At 45.4% G+C, this 13707-nt stretch overlaps 1 protein-coding gene across 9 annotated transcripts in view; it reads left to right on the top strand.

Annotated features, from left to right (window-relative positions):
- Positions 1–13707, top strand: part of NEDD4L (NEDD4 like E3 ubiquitin protein ligase) — a 336053-nt gene that overhangs the window by 197720 nt on the left and 124626 nt on the right. For 5 of the 9 annotated variants that reach the window (XM_084778010.1, XM_084778011.1, XM_084778014.1 and 2 more), the window contains 2 exons: positions 1725–1763; positions 4343–4396. In XM_084778010.1, the coding sequence (XP_084634136.1) occupies positions 1725–1763; positions 4343–4396 (93 nt within the window). Of the gene's footprint in view, positions 1–1724; positions 1764–4342; positions 4397–8149; positions 9274–13707 lie in introns of those variants that run through there. The other 4 variants (XM_084778007.1, XM_084778009.1, XM_084778006.1 and 1 more) reach the window with 4 other exon arrangements.

Here is a 13707-nt window from a genome sequence, read left to right as displayed (position 1 = left end):
CTTGATTGCTTTTTTAAAAAATGCTGCATCCTTCCTGCTGCTATGGAAACGTTTCAGACCTTCAGCACAATCAGGGCATTTCATATAGGAAACATAATGCAGTGTCCTTCACCTGGCATTGAGACTTAGCAGTAAAGTCTGTTTGCAAACAGGCAGTGTAGAGATCAGTGGGAGGCTGCCTATGAGGACGGAGGAGGCCATTGTTCCCAGTGTTAGGAGCTGGTATTTGTTCTGTTCCCAGTGAAGCTGGGGCACCTAGTTGGAACAGCAGTCAGGGGGCCTGGTCCCCTGCTGGACTAGAGCCAAGGACCTATGCCAGCGACTAGGGTGTTGCAATGTCTTTCATTTGGAGTGGCAGCCCTGCTTCTCCCTCCCTTCGCCAGCTTGAGGGAGTGTCTCCGTTCTGGCAGCCAGCCTCCTGGTTAGTATTTGCTGTGCTGTGTTGTGCTGTACTGTGCCTGCCGCGCTTGGGGGAGAGCTGAGGCTTCCTCTACCTGTGTCCCTGATGCTTTTGCTTTTGTCCCTCGCCTGCCTGGCAACACCCCTTGCTTTATTCCATGTAGCTGTCTTCAGGGTGTGTGGGGGGGTGAATGCCAGGAGGTGAGCATTCACCCCTCCCCCCACCCCCATCTCAGTTCTATTTGTGCCCCCAAAGTGTGGTCAGTTAGGGTGGGGTTCTCTGTGGAGCTGGAGTGTGGGCAAAGTGCAGTTTTGCTTTTGCTGTTGTTTTTTAAGCCAATGCCAATTGATCGTTGTCAGAGAGTTATTTCGCATGTGTGGTATACTGTGCTGGGTTCTTTCCCCTCTGCGAAAAGGCAAACATGTTGATAAACTGTTTTCTCAGTTTCAGAAATTTACAGATCATTTTTACAGATTGTGTTTCTCTGACTTTTATGCTTACACAAATGTTTGTATGCGAGTATGTGTGTGTGAATGTATATGTGAGTGAGTGTGTGTGAGTGTGTGTGTGTGTGTGTGTGTGTGTGTGTGTGTTCCTTTATACAAAGTGCTTTATTTTAGTTTAGAAGGATGTTTTGTTCGGGCTTAACAACATGATTGCTGAGATCTTGCAAGATGTGTATTTTAATAGGTTGATAAAACATGAATGATACCTGAATGAAGAAGATCAAAGGATATTTTTTAAATTATTATTTTGAGAAAAAGAAAAAAAATACAGTTCCCTTTATTGTAACCCCTCCCGTGTGTGTGTGTGTGTGTGTGTGTGTGTGTGTGTGTGTGTGTGATGTTAAAATTGCATCAGTAGCATCAGTATTGTTCTTTATAAAATACATTTTAAAATTCCGACATTGATTTAAGCAATGGGCACCTTCAGCCGTTCGAAGTTTAACACACACTTGTAGCAGGTAGAGGGAGTCAGCAGAGTTTCCTTCCTTATTGACAGAGTAAATCATTTTTAATGTCATTTTCTGAAGGAAATTTTTGTTTTCCTCACTCTTTGCCAGTAAGTCCCAGCATTTTTCCTTCTGGTGAGCTCGTGTAATTTATGGTTTTATAGTCATGAATCATCAGTTTCATAAATATAGTCCCTCCCCATCCATCTTGGGTTCATAGAATAGTCTCAAGTAATTGAGTAAATGTTGCTTTTATTGCCATTTTGAGAACTGTTTTTATGAGGAAAATGTCTGTGCAAATGTGAAGCCGTATTGTGTTAGTAACTGTCCACTCCAACACAACCAAAGATCATGAAATGACCTCTCTTCCAGACGCTGAACCCAAAGTGGAACGAAGAGTTTTATTTTAGAGTAAGTTTTTCTTCTCTTTTGTAATGATTGCTCTTGATATCTAGGTTGGTAGATCAAAATAAGCTCATGGAAAGAAAACTAGTTTGCATTTTAAGTAAGAAAGTTCTCCTAAGATTGGAAGTGTTTGGGTAGGTAGACTGACTGTGTCTCAAACTTTGAAAATCTGTGGAGGTTTCATGAGGAGCTAGCTGTATAGGAGAAATCAAAAAGGTTGTCAAAGATGTCATGGTTTTGTTTGTTTTGTTTTGTTTTATTTTGTTTTTTCCAAAGCAAACTTTTCTTTAAAAATAAGATTGAATTACGTCTTTGGGGTCTGATTAATTTCAGTTGTGGGTTGTTTGTTTTGGTTTTGGTTGTTTTTTTTTCCCCCTTGATTTTTTTCTTTGCAACCTTTCAAAAATAAAACTTGAAAAAGAAAGGCAAAAAAAAGAGAAAAAAAAACAATGTAATTTAAAACAATACTTGAATGAATTCTATAAGAAATGGATTACAAATCGCTCATCCTCTGTAGGGAGATAATTAAAAGGAAGTGCTGCACATCACCAGTGAGGCCATGGATAGTCAGTGGAGGAGCACGTCCCTACCACTCTGGAGACCCTGGGTTTTGTCCCCAGTACTGCTTTCCCACAAGAGACAGAAAAATTACCAGTTATGCTCTGCTTAGAAGGGAAAGTTTCTAATTCAGAGACCTGATATATACAATTACTTTCAATACTACCAAATAGGGGAACATTTCCTCAGCCTTCAGCACCCCCTGTGTAAAGCAGCTGGGTACAGAAGCAGATTCTGTGAATTAATGAGGAAACGGTATGTGCTAGCAAATATTTGGGCATATTAAGCCCCTTGGCCATTTAATTGGAAGAGAAGGAGGCTTTTCCCTTGAAAAGAATGAAAGCTTGAGTTGTCTGTGCACCTGTGATGCTAAAACGACTCACCTCCAGACTGCTCCAGCCTAGGCCTGCTCATGCCTGCATCAGTGAGCCACACACTGCCACTCGATCCCGTGCACACACTAGACGCCCTGCACACACTAGGCCTGGTGCACATGGCCCTGGCTTCTTCCTTTCAGCCATGAGAGGATTTTCTGCGCTGCATACTTGGATGGCTTACCCGGCATCTGTTTTCTATTACAGTCAGAGCTGAAATGTGGCTCTGAGGTTTTAACACTTGGTAGCTCTCAGGCTCAGCCTCTACCGGGTACATTTGAGATAACTGTGTGGAGGACTGAAAAGCAGTCGGGGGCTGAGAAGTGTTTGTTAGTGCCTCTCCGTTCATTGACTGTCACCCACAGCAGCAGCCTTCTCATGGAACTGTAAATTATTCTCACTCCTCCCCTTTGAGCCACACTGTATGAGTTTTCAGTACCGATAAAACTTTTTGAGAGACTCTTACCTGTAGGCCTATTTCTGCTTTTGTTTTTCTCTTTTTAAAAGATCTTTTGGCTGGGCAGTGGTGGCACATGCCTTTAATCCCAGCACCTGGGAGGCAGAGGCAGGCGGATCTCTGTGAGTTCGAGGCCAGCCTGGTCTACAAAGTGAGTCCCAGACAGCCAAGGCTACACAAAGAAACCCTGTCTCGGAAAACAAAAACAAAAACAAATATAAAAGATCTTTTATTCCCACTCAAACTTCATATTGAATGCCTATCATGTGCCTGATCCTACCACAGATGGTCGATCCATTCCTGATGAGTAGGGGACGCTTTCCATCCATCCATCCATCTGCTTGTCTGGTGCTAAGGTGTCTGCAGAGCCAGGGCCATGAGCTCTCCATGCCACCGTCAAATACAACTTCATTCCATGTTCCATTAGAAAGGAACCCAAGCCAAAATCACATGTGTGTCCTATCACCACTCACAGCCTTTGAGAACACCAAACACTCAGTCTCCTAGATCCCTTTTCCCCAAAGAAAGAGAAGCCCTTTCTTTGTAGGCTTTTCTTCCCTGGTTGACAGGCAAGGACACCAATACGTGGTGCCGGATCTGGCAGGGTTAGTAATCAGCCGGTGGCACCTGAGTTTGGGTAAAGAGAATGAAACTAGCAGTGGCATCCTCAAGGCTGTGACTCTACCCTGACCCAGGGCGAGTTCTGATTGCTCGGTATTCTGGCTTGTGGGATCCTGGGCAAATTGCTTCAAGCACTTGGTCTTGGGTGAAAAAAAAAGTGATAGTTACACTCTTGGGTTGTTGGGAGAATTGAATGGGGCCATATAGTGTTAGTGTTTCAGGGAATTATACGTGGAGGTGGGGCACAATGGTAAACGCTGCTCCTGTGTTCATCACCATCACCATTATTACGAGGCTAATGATCATAGGACCTTGGCCTACAGATAGGAGGGTGCTCCTGTAGAAAAGACTGGGGGTTCTTTAAGACCATTGAGAATCACTCTTCAAGAGATAAAGGTATTGTCTTTTTCTGGTATGCCTAGATATTTAGGGTAAAATAATAGTGGATAAGCAGGTCAGTTGCTGATATTGTAGAGTCGAGTGTGCTAGGAAGCATTCTTAATTCTGCCTGTCTCTTATTTCAATTTTAAAACTATACCTGTTGATTTTTGAAATACAGTTTCTGTCTCTTTTAGGTAAATCCATCTAATCACAGGCTCCTATTTGAAGTATTTGACGAGAACAGATTGGTAAGTCCTTGGCTTTGAGTTTTGTTTTATTTCTTAAAAACTGAATTTTTTTTCGAGTAGCGCCTTTCAGATCCTCTAGGTCAATCACAGTAGGGCACATGCCCCAGGAAGACTGGTTTTGCCTCACTGTTCACATTTTCAGTTCCAGCAAATATTTGTGTGTTGCAAGGTCAGAGAATTTATCTGGGTATACGTACATTTTTTATAGTTATTACTAATAAAAGCCACCTGTGATCGCCTCACCCCACATGCCTTATTGTGCTTTCTTTGGGGAATACAGATGAGTGTGTGCGTCTGTAAAGAGGCCATCAATCTTGTAAACAGCCTCGTGGTCATTTAAAAAGACGTTCCTCAGACATATAACACCGCAGCGAATTCTCTGAGGGTTCTATATGGTGATTGTCTCTGCGGAGACAAAAATCTAATTACCAGTGTATAGTTATAATAAGTCTCCTTAGCGGGTGAGATCAAACAGTGCTACTTTCTTAAGAAAAATCCTTAGAAAGTAATTTTAAAATAGTAGCATAAGGGCTGGAGGTGTGGCTGCACTCCAGAGGTAGAGTACTTGCCTGGCATGTGTGGGGTCCCGTTCCCGATACTGTTAAAACAACAAACCCGTACATGAAGTCAAACCCACCAAAGGCAAAATAAGAAATCTCAGAGGCATGCCTGAAGAAGGTAGGTGATACAACTAGCATTTTATATATAGGTTGTTGTGTATATTTGGCATAGAACACAGAGTGCGTATGTGGTGGTCTGAGGCCAGCTTTGGGGAGTGAGGTCTCTCCTGCCACTGTTATGTGCGTTCTAGGGCCAAAGGGTTTGCATGACGAGTGCCGAGACATTCAGCTGGCTCAGTGTTTTGTTTTCCTAAGTAACTCCAATGTTTACGTCTAATTCTCATGGGCCGAGTGTCCCAACTATGAACATGAATGTGATTGAGTTATGTGTAAGTCTTTAACGCACCCTCAGAGGTGGGAACACAATTCAGGGCACTTCGTTGATTCTACTCCTATTTACTACCCTGCCTAAAAGGAATATCTGTTCATGAACTCATCTTTCTATGGAATTCAGTTGAAGCTCGGGAAAATTGTAGAATCGCTTGAGGTTGACAGAATGCATCACTAAGAGGATCCCCACCCCACCCTTTTTTTTTTCAAGGCAGGGTCTCTCTGTGTTAACCTTGGCTGTTTAGCTGTCCTGGATTTGCTTTGTAGACCAGGCTGGCCTTGAACTCACAGCCTGCCTCTGCCTCTGCCTCTGCCTCTGCCTCTGCCTCTGCCTCCCGAGTGCTGAGATTAAAGGTGTGCCCTTAAGAGGATCTTTGAGTTGTGCACTCCCCTGTTATTAGAGATGAAAGAGCTTTTGGTTTTGAGTGTGGATGTGATTAAATGCCCGTTTAGGGGTGGAGGTTAGAGAAATACCAGCCTACGATGCGAATAGCCAGACCTTCTACCCTTAATAAAGAATTTGAGGGTGGCTTTTGTCTTGCAAATGGTAACGTAACAGGTTGGACCTCCCATCTCAGCATCTTTCCTGTTGTAAATAAGTATCGTGGTGGCATTGTTGAAACGGAGTGTGTCTTGGAGGAATGATTATTAGGGGCACCGAGTAACTCTTGGGTGAGTTGTACAGTGTAGTTCCTGCCTCTCACGCTCTCATCCAGCAAGGGCTGGAAACCGAACAAGTGACATTCATTTTCATTGAAATAATCAAGCGCTAAGTCTGTGCAGGAACAGGGCCTCCACAAGCTGAGCTGATACTTAACCCTCTGACTTGTGGAGGGAAGTTGTTTTTAAAACGAAACAGTGCTCACACTTGAAGAGAGAAAGCGCCTCTCAATGTTCTTTCTACTAAGAGAAATTTACTGTTTAAAAAGCCTCGCATTTCCCATTTCTGCGATCTAGAATAATGATTGCAGTTGAGCGACCTTGCTGTGGGTAAGAAACTATATTTCCAAACCAAAAGGGGAATTTGAATGCAGAGTATTTTAAAAACTATGAGCAGTCTGGTTTTATATATCATGTTTTGCCTTGCCCCAGGCTGTCTGCTGTGTGGCTACTGTGCATGGAATACCAGTGGTGCCGGTGCTGGCTTTTTCTTTGTTGGCTGTTAATCCAGCGAAAACAATACGTGACTGGAGTCTACTTGGAAGTTCAGGCACTGAGCAGAGTCTAGGTCTCACAGAGGTTACTTTTTGCCATTCAAAACCCTGAGCTTTTAGAAAACAAGTGTGTGTGTGTGTGTGTGTGTGTGTGTGTGTGTGTGTGTGTGTGTGTGTAAACACAAGGCTAATCTACCACACCCTCTGCCCCAGAGCTGTTGACAGAGACATGGCTTGCAGATTTTAAAATAAGTTTTTGTCACTCTTTGCAGCCTGGTATTTTCCCCTCCTGTTTTTTAAAGTCCTGCCTAAATAAATCTCTTGCTTAAGGAGCTGATGTTTCTGGATCATAGGGAAGAGTATATTTAAAATGCAGAAAATATGTCTAGGTTCATTATGGATCTGATCACGGTGGGTTTGGGCATGAACTTTGAGTTCTCAGGTCTCTTCTGGCTTGTTGCAAACAGCAAGATTCTAGATTTATGGCCTAACTGTGCTAATCTTGCTGAGTTCTGCCTGGAAAACAGCTCCAGGCGTTTCTTCTGTATGATATTTAAATTAAATTACTACTAAGAAGCCCACATATACACTGCTCTTCTATTTTCTCTCTCTCTCTCTCTCTCTCTCTCTCTCTCTCTCTCTCTCTCTCTCTCTCTCTCGTGTGTGTGTGTGTGTGTGTGTGTGTGTGTGTGTGTGTGTGTGTGATGTGAGATTGTTTTTCTCCAGCTGCGTTTCTTTTCTCTGTTAACTGCTGTGTCTGACAATCATATTATATGTGACACAACACACCCCTCTTTAAATGAAAATTGTTTATAGTAAGCAGCAAGACCTGGACCAGGCCCTCAGCTGGCGGTGCAGCGCTGTGCCCCCTTGTGCCTCCACTTGGCTATTTTGTTACTTGAAGATCATGGTCTAATTATTTCCCATTAAAGGGACACTAATTCCGCAGGGTGTGTAATCGTATTTATAGTACGTTTTATTACTTTGCATTCCCTCGTGGTAGTGTAGTGATATCATAACAGAAACATAACATTTGATGCTTGAGAGCGTTTGCCCTGCAGCCAAGCTGTATTTTTCTTGTTCTTTGGTGCGGTGGGGAGGTGGACGACATACCTTTAGGTGGTTGTGCCTGATGCAGTGTCCCTGGCATCAGCTGGAGAGAGACCTAGTGCTCTTGGTAGTTCGGAAAGCAGTGCCCTGTGACTGTGATGGGTCAGATTTACAGCAGCATGGCTGTGTGTTTGCTGCCTCAGTCAGCTGCCTCAGCTCCCTGCTGGGCCGCCCCTTTCTGACAGAACTGCAGCAGCTGGGAAGGTGCTGTTTCAGGCTCTTGCTGGTGGGGGTGGGGGTGGGGGTGGGGAACAGCAAGAGAGGGGAAACTTCACTAAGTTCCGAAGCTGGCATTGGAGGGGGAGCAGGCGGTCATGTGTCTCTGGCCATCCTACCCTCTGTCACAGAGTAGATGAGAGCTTTTTGCTCTTATCCAATCATGCCTGGAATGCTGCTTGCCACTTGGGCTATTTCTGCTATCTGTCGCTCTTGGTGCCGCAGTGCTAACGGTTTGGCAGATGGGACACTTTTTCTTGGAGTTGGTGTCTTTGGGTTTTGACTTCTGGCAGTGCTGGGCGTGTTGTTGTCGCTCGCCCTCTCCCTCCTGGCCCCCCTGGTCACCATGGCCCATCGGCTTCGGTTTCATTTTGGCTCTGGCCGCAGCAATACGGCCCCCGAGTCTGAGATTCTAGACCAGGAGAGAGAAGAGGACTTTTTCATGGCATTCCACACGCTGCCACGGAGAAGCAGCCCGCACCCTTTCCCCCAGAACGCAGGGGAAGACAGCGGCCTGCAGGAGGGCGTGGGTGCCCTCAAGCGCAGCTCATCCATGTTCATCCCGCAGCTCCTGGCCGGGGTGGACGCCAGGCCCACCCGCAGCTCCTCGGTGCAGATCTCCCTGCAGCGCAAGGCCGCAGATGGTGCCACGGACAGCTGCGGGCCACCCGAGGGCTCTGATGACAGGCCCCCAAGCACCCAGCCTGACCTAGGAGACCAGGCCGCGGCCACAAGGGTCTCAGCTCACATCAGCTCATCTGAGCCCTCTCCAGTGGACACTCCTGGAAGCTCCCCTCCAAGGGCAGCCTGGGATCCAGGAACTTTATTAGTCAATGGAACTTGTGACCAGAGTGGTCAGTGTCCCCGCCTGGCTGAGGATACAGAGGAGACCACCCCAGGCCTGCGCATCCAGCACAGAGCCTCCAGTGCCGACGTGCGCCAGGTGCGGCTGCTGCCCTTCGGCCCGGATGGCCAGGCAGAACCCAGGCGCTGGTCCCTCCAGCATGTTCCAGATGCTTCTGGGAGCTCCGGGAAGCGCTGCTTTGTCTTTCAGCTGCAGCAGCCCCAGCAAGGCACTCTGGGGCTGGGCGGTGACTTCAACTTTGGTTTCACTGGCACTAAGGGGGACAGGTTGGTGAGGTACCCACGCATTCGGCTGGAGAGGAGCACGTCATATCCCACCCAACCCCGAGCAGGCCGGGTGAGTCCCACCGAAGACCGTGGAACCCCAGAAGTGTCGCCTCGGGCCAGTAGGGTGGTCCCCGAAATCCGCAGGACAAATTCAGAGAGGGCCCCCCAGAATCCAGGGTGCATGTTCAAGATCAGGCAGGATCAAAATGCGGGACAGAAGCATTTCCGAATTCTTGTGACTCGGGGACCGGAAGAAGCTCCCCAGAACCAAGAGGAGACTCCCAAAAGCCCTGGACACCCTGGTGCTGGTGCTCCGGTAAGTCCACAGGTGCACACATTTTGAGTGGCTCAAGGGGCCCCCCGGAACAAGCCAGAAAGCCTCTTTATTTTGCAGCCTTGTGTTCTGCTGAGGCAATATCCCTCCCTGTAGATCCCAGTGTTTTGGTAGCAGTCCATGAAGCTAGTTTGTCTTTCGGGGGGGGGGGGGGGAATGTCTTTTTTGTAGGTCTTTGATGTCAAAAAGTTCCATCTGTTTTGGAATCCCAAAACACGTCCTTTTTAGTTTTTCCTTCTAGATGAAAGAACTTTAAAAATATATTTCTTAAAATTAGTCTGCTATAAAACAGGTCGGCGCCGAAATGTGCTGATGTTGAAAGTGCATTTGAAACCTTGCTTGCAAACATGGTCCCTGACAACGCTAAGATAAAGCTTGAAGGTTGCTGGGAAGGATAGGAGACATTTGAGTCTCGTAACCAGGCGCGTACCAGGTTCTTTCTAAAGGCATCATTAGTCCTCATTACAAAATGTATTGTTGGTTTTCATACCATTAGGTAATTCAAGTCAAGAATAGTGTCACTTTGGGGATGGGAGAAGGTATGTTTTGTGAGCAGATTGGTAGTGGACAAAGTGCCGTGAGAAAGCTGTGGCGGGGACATATTACACAGCAGTGTAACTTAGCACAACCCGCTTGAGTGTCTCGGCCAAGGATGCTGACAAGGGATAGTGCCCTGTCTCCAGCTGCAGGAGCAGACTCCTTAGAGGACATTCCGGCTTCCCTGCATGTGGGGGTTTGCTCACTCCCTTTCAGTGAAATGGAGTCCCGAAAGACAGCTGCTGACTGCCCGGCCCGCTATGACACTGCAGCTCCGGCAAGTTTATTCAGTCAGGTTTCTTTATGCTAGCCATCATGCACTATGTGTCGTGCCCCCCCACCCCAAACAAAAAACAAACAAACAAACAAAAAACCCAAAACTGACCTCCTGCTTTTAAATGGTATCTTTCACACAAGTTGCTGTGATTGATAGTTTCAGGGCCTGACCATGAGGCGCCTGTGGGTCTTTCTGTCTGGGTTTCCATGTGATTTGTCTTTTTAAGGCGGACAGCTGAGTTAGGATCCTAGAATGTTGTTAGGATCCTAGAATGTTGTGGCTCCTTTTTGATTTGTGTTTGCAAGTGTTTCTGGTGACTCAGGTAAACACTCTTACTCCCTCCATCACTGGAATTTCTGCTTTGTTGAGGAATAAACAAGTGAAAGGCAAAGTAAGTTTTGTTTTCTTTATGTCCATTAAGTCTTGTACCTTTTCACTGTCCAAACCCATACAGTTTCCTCTACAATGGTACAAATTTCAATGCGTTTTGACTGTGTAGTTTGTTTAACCTACCCCAAGAGATTACTCCTGAAGCAGTTTCAAGCTTTATTAGTACAATCCCATGCTCAGCCAGCAACACCCCACTGCCCCAGTAAGGAGTCCTTTTCCTCAGGTTGAGGTGGTCCCTGAAAACTGCAGTCACTGTGTTGTTTGGGTGTTGAGGACAGGGGTAGTTACTCTTTTGTTTATTTTTGTTTTGTTTTTTGGGTTTGTTGTTGTTGTTGTTGTTTTTTCAAGGCAGGGTTTCTCTGTGTAACCTTCGCTGTCCTGGACTCACTTTGTAGACCAGGCTGGCCTTGAACTCAGAGATCTGCTTGCCTCTGCCTCCCGAGTGCTGGGACTAAAGGCGTGAGCCACCAGATATAGCTACATAACCAAACTCTCAGTCTAGAATCACTAATGAAATAAAAAAGAAGAAGAAGAATATTATAAAATTATGTAGATTTGAGAAAGAACTCTTCTAATTTGCAACAGGTTCTCAACCTGTGGGCCTCGGCCCCTTTGGGATTTGAGTGATGGGGTTGTATATAAGACATTTACAATTATAATTCATAACAGTAGCCACACTATAGTCATGAAGTATCAGCAAAACTGATTTTATGGTTGACGGTTACCACAGCATGAGGAACTAGATTGGAGGTCCGCAGCATTAAGAGGGTTGAGAACCACTGGCGTAGAGGAAAAGCACATTCTGGAACCAAGAGCTAGCAAGAGAACATTTTCCTGTGGGTGTGCATTTTGGATACGTAAATAATTAGTCCAAGATTGTCAAGCTGAAGCTTTTCTTTTAAGCAAAAGCCTTTTCCAAAAAAACAAAAACAGAACAATGACAATGACAACAAAAGAAAGCAGTGTTGGCCATGTACCAGAACCATCTGTCCACTAGCCTGTTTTGTGTGGGGATCGCAGGGACCATGGGTGTTAGGCTCGGTCAGCAGCTGCCTCCACCTTCTGTGTCCACAGTCTGGCAGCCGCTAGCCTCTTCCTGCATTTCAGGTACCTGCGGCTTGGCCCAAGGTCTTTACATCATTAAGTGAAAAATTAAGTATGACTGATGACCCAGTCTGAGTGTGAGTGGTGTAGAAAACCTTTTGATCTGAGATTCCTTTTGTACAGCATGCTCATTGTGCCTTTAAACATTCTACTGTGACCAAAACCTGAAATTTTTCAACCAGCTAGACTCTTAAAGAGGGAAAAATCGATGTGAGCGTAGAGTTTTCCAAGGTCAACCACCAGCCATAGGCAAACCTGTCTCTAAAGGCATCAGCTGTAGTCAGGTGAATATCTCCAGGGTCTTAGAATTCATCCTCTAAAAATCTCTTAATGAATGAGTTAACCTCTCAGATTAGGTTTTTCTCTTGACTGTATGAGACAGTTGGGCCATCCGTACTTGCACACACCCTTTACACACATGTACTTACACACACCTTTTACACACATAACCACCAAGCTCTTCATTTTCCAAGCCCAAAGAGCCAGCATCCTAGTCCCATTGATACTAAGTGTCCAGGATCGTCCATGTATGTTACTAGCTATTTAGAGTGGCTCGGGAGTTTCTCAGTTTTTTGCTGACTCAAAGATTTAAAAGTAAACAGAAAAAGGAGGGCCCCAGGAGCAAAGGCAGGAAATCTCCTACCCATGCTGGCCCTCTGAACTTCACCAGACTCTGTAGTAGTGCAGTGGTCTTTTGTGAATACAGGTGAACTTTACAGGATGACAAAGGAATAATGCAAATTATTTTCATCTGGAGATAATTTCAGTTTGAATGTCTCCCAGAAAAGAAGCTGTAAGGGAAAAAAGCTAATATTAGGGTTTTTAAAAAAATATTTAATTTTCGTGAGGCATGGTGGCGCACACCTGTGATCCTAGCACTCAGGAGGCAGAGGCAGGCGGATCTCTGTGAGTTCAAGGCCAGCCTGGTCTACAAAGTGAGTCTAGAACAGCCAAGGCTACACAGAGAAACCATGTCTCAAATGCATATAGTGCTCTGCCTAAATGTATGCTGCATGCCAGAAAAGGGCACCAAATCTCATTCTAGATGGTTGTGAACCACCATGTGGTTGCTGGGAATTGAACTCAGGACCTCTGGAAGAGCAGTCAGTGCTCTTAACCTCTGAGCCATCTTTCAAGCCTTTTAGGGTTTTAATTTTAACTATAAAAAATTCCAGTCAAATTTTAGCCCTCAGTTTATTTGAGGAGGGGGTAGAACTGCTTTGCAGTGAGAAAGAGGAAAGTTGTATCCCTTTAATTGACTTGTTTTCTTACTTTTGAACAGATTTTATAAGTTTTTGTTTCATCCTTTCAGTTGTATTGATCTCTCTTTGTGAGGTCAAGCATGAGAATAATCCAGCACTATATGGCTCAATTTCAACTCTTTTCAGCAATGTCTTAAAAGGTGGATAGGCAGCACATGGGTCTGACACTTGACACTTGCTGGGGTTTGTCACCTAAGATAGCTGGTACTTGGAGTGACAGCTTGTGGTTTAGTTTAGCACTTCAGAGCTGAAGGAAGAAGGAGGAGGAGGAGGAGGAGGAGAAGGAGACGATTAAGAGGATTTTACTCAGAAAATATGATGCAGAGGCATAGGCATCTTACTGGGCCTTGCCTACCCGTGTGTGGAGCCCTATTAATCCACTGTTTCAGATGAAGGCTTGAGACGGCATCATGTATGATGACATCAGCATTACTTGTATTCCATGGTACTATATGTATATATGATGAGTGTATACCTACTTGTGTGTGTGTGTGTGTGCGTGCGCGCGCGTGCACATGTATGTGCTAAGCCTTTAATGCTCTTTGTGACACAACATGCCTGCTGAATGTCCAAATACCATGGAGCTTTAGAATGCTGTCCTCCTGGAGGGAGGTGGGGGTGGGGGCAGCTAGGGCCTTCAGCAGACACATATTTTCCTTTAAACTCCTAGTAGCGCCACTTGAAACAGTTGTAATAGGGGAAGGTGAAACCGGTAAATGATGCTGAAATTGTTCACCGAGTACACGGTGACAGGATCTAAATTGCTTCCATAAATGCCAGAAGACTGGCAGTCCCAACCTAGAATTGGCTGGTGGCTTTTCAGACTTTGATTGGCCTGTCACAACC

Source organism: Acomys minous (genome assembly GCF_964271855.1).
Source record: "Acomys minous genome assembly, chromosome: 4".
Taxonomy (NCBI): domain Eukaryota; kingdom Metazoa; phylum Chordata; class Mammalia; order Rodentia; family Muridae; genus Acomys; species Acomys minous.
The sequence above is the reverse complement of the archived record's forward strand: the minus strand, read 5'-3'. Positions and strand labels throughout refer to the sequence as shown.